Source organism: Sphaeroforma arctica (assembly GCF_001186125.1).
Source record: "Sphaeroforma arctica JP610 unplaced genomic scaffold supercont1.284, whole genome shotgun sequence".
Lineage (NCBI taxonomy): Eukaryota > Ichthyosporea > Ichthyophonida > Sphaeroforma > Sphaeroforma arctica.
In genome coordinates, this window is record NW_014040274.1 from 40,291 (window position 1) to 42,065 (window position 1,775).

The 1,775-nt window shown below is 38.0% G+C and overlaps 2 protein-coding genes across 3 annotated transcripts in view; one reads left to right on the forward strand and one right to left on the reverse strand.

Moving 5' to 3' along the window:
* Positions 1-10: 10 nt before the first annotated feature.
* Positions 11-313, reverse strand: SARC_04809 (hypothetical protein; the record flags this gene model as incomplete). Its single annotated transcript, XM_014301342.1, has 2 exons — positions 11-37; positions 62-313. 2 exons carry the CDS (start codon positions 311-313, stop codon positions 11-13), a joined length of 279 nt encoding a protein of 92 aa, XP_014156817.1.
* Positions 314-1,044: 731 nt separating this feature from the next.
* Positions 1,045-1,775, forward strand: part of SARC_04810 — an 8,141-nt gene continuing 7,410 nt past the window's right edge. For both annotated transcript variants that reach the window (XM_014301344.1, XM_014301343.1), the window contains exon 1: positions 1,045-1,365. In XM_014301344.1, coding sequence (XP_014156819.1) covers positions 1,084-1,365 — 282 coding nt within the window. In that variant the 5' untranslated portion in view covers positions 1,045-1,083. The remainder of the gene's footprint in view (positions 1,366-1,775) is intronic.

Below are 1,775 nucleotides of genomic sequence, written 5' to 3' on the forward strand. Positions count from 1 at the left end.
TATATACGGATTATCTATGCAACATAACATTCAGCTCCTGACCAGTTGAACAGCTACATACCATATCTTTGCCGTGGAATACAAATCCCTGCAGCGCCTCAACGGCCTGCACGGCGCTGTCTACCGTTTTAAACGCTACCCACGCCTGCCCTCTGCATTTCAGAGTATTTCTGGCGGATACCTCTATGATCTCTCCGAATTGTGAGAATATAGCTGTCAGCGCTAATTTGAGCGCCGGGATTTTGACCTTCTCGTTGAGGTTGCTAATGTATACCGTTTGTGACTGGGGCGAGCCCTGGATCTGTTCCGGCATCTTGCCTTCTGTGTAGAAGAATGCTCAAGCTAGTGCTGTAGTTCTATATATTATGGGATGCCTCTATATAGTAGCAAGTGAATAGGGGTAGCGCTACTAGATGTCAATTGACGTTCTGTACTACTTGCCTGCACAAAGTATACAGAACTCGCGTCGTTGTTATTGTCAACTATTTGTGGAGTTGCCTCACTTTTGGCTTTTCTGTGTGAACACGTTGCACAGAAAAAAAACTGTTGTGCGCAAATAATCAAATACACATCACTCAGTGCACTTTCGCATTGAAACTAAAACACATCAGGTTCCTCAGTACATCATGATTTTATTTCTGCCATTCTGACTGGAGATTTTTTAGGAATTTAGTTTGGCGTTTTTGAAATTTCTCAATTTTCAGGGCTCACAATTTAGGGTTTATCTAGCGTTGACGCGATTGAAAAACCCCTAATTTTGAAAAATGATTCATGGTGAATTTCCCGCCGAAAGTGAACCACACGTTTTGCCTGTTGAGATTTCTACCCGATATTTAAAAATATATATTTTTAAATTATGTAATGATAAGGGGCTTTCATCGATGTTTATCTGTTAAATATAGTACAGGACATTTCGTGGTAGTTGCCTGTGTTTCTATACCACTTGGTGGTCGTAACGTGACAACCGGCCGGTACACACACAGCCTTAGCACTATGGCGGACACTTTGTTTACAATACGCAGGTGCTGTGTGCTTGTCTCCAGGAGAAGATCGCCCATCAGCACACTCATAGGACTCAATACAATGGCACTTGAAAAGACAGTAACGTACACACAGAATTCGGGTTTGTGTACACTAAATCGAGGGTTTCAACAGTCACTCTCGAGACATAGGTTTGGTAGTGTACGGGCTATGCACAAGTCTACGATTGCTGCTGTATCAGGTGGAGGCGAGAAGTATATTGATGAAAAACCAAGGTATGGTCATGCTAATAGTAATACAGCACAGAAGCCACACGATAGGGCCGATGGCTTGCAGAGATCGCGAATCCACAGGTACACCGGAGAGAGGGAAAGCCGCGGCGGGGTGTGTCTTATTTGTCATCAAACTAACTGGTATCAGTTTAAGTGGATATATGAGATTACTATCGGTACAAGAGATATGCGTGTCTGTTTTGGTGTAAAAGTATATTATTAATATGAAACTTATATATATATATATATATATATATATATATATATATATATATATATATATATATATATATATATATATATATATGTACATGTATTTTATTTATATATATATAAATTTATATATATGTATATATATGTATGTATGTATGTATGTATATATGTATGTATAGATATATATATATATTTTATATATATATATATATATATATTATATATATGTATGTATGCATAGGAAAATATATAGATGGGGGTGTGGGTGTGTGCGTCTCCTCATATATAACATCATATAAATATACGATA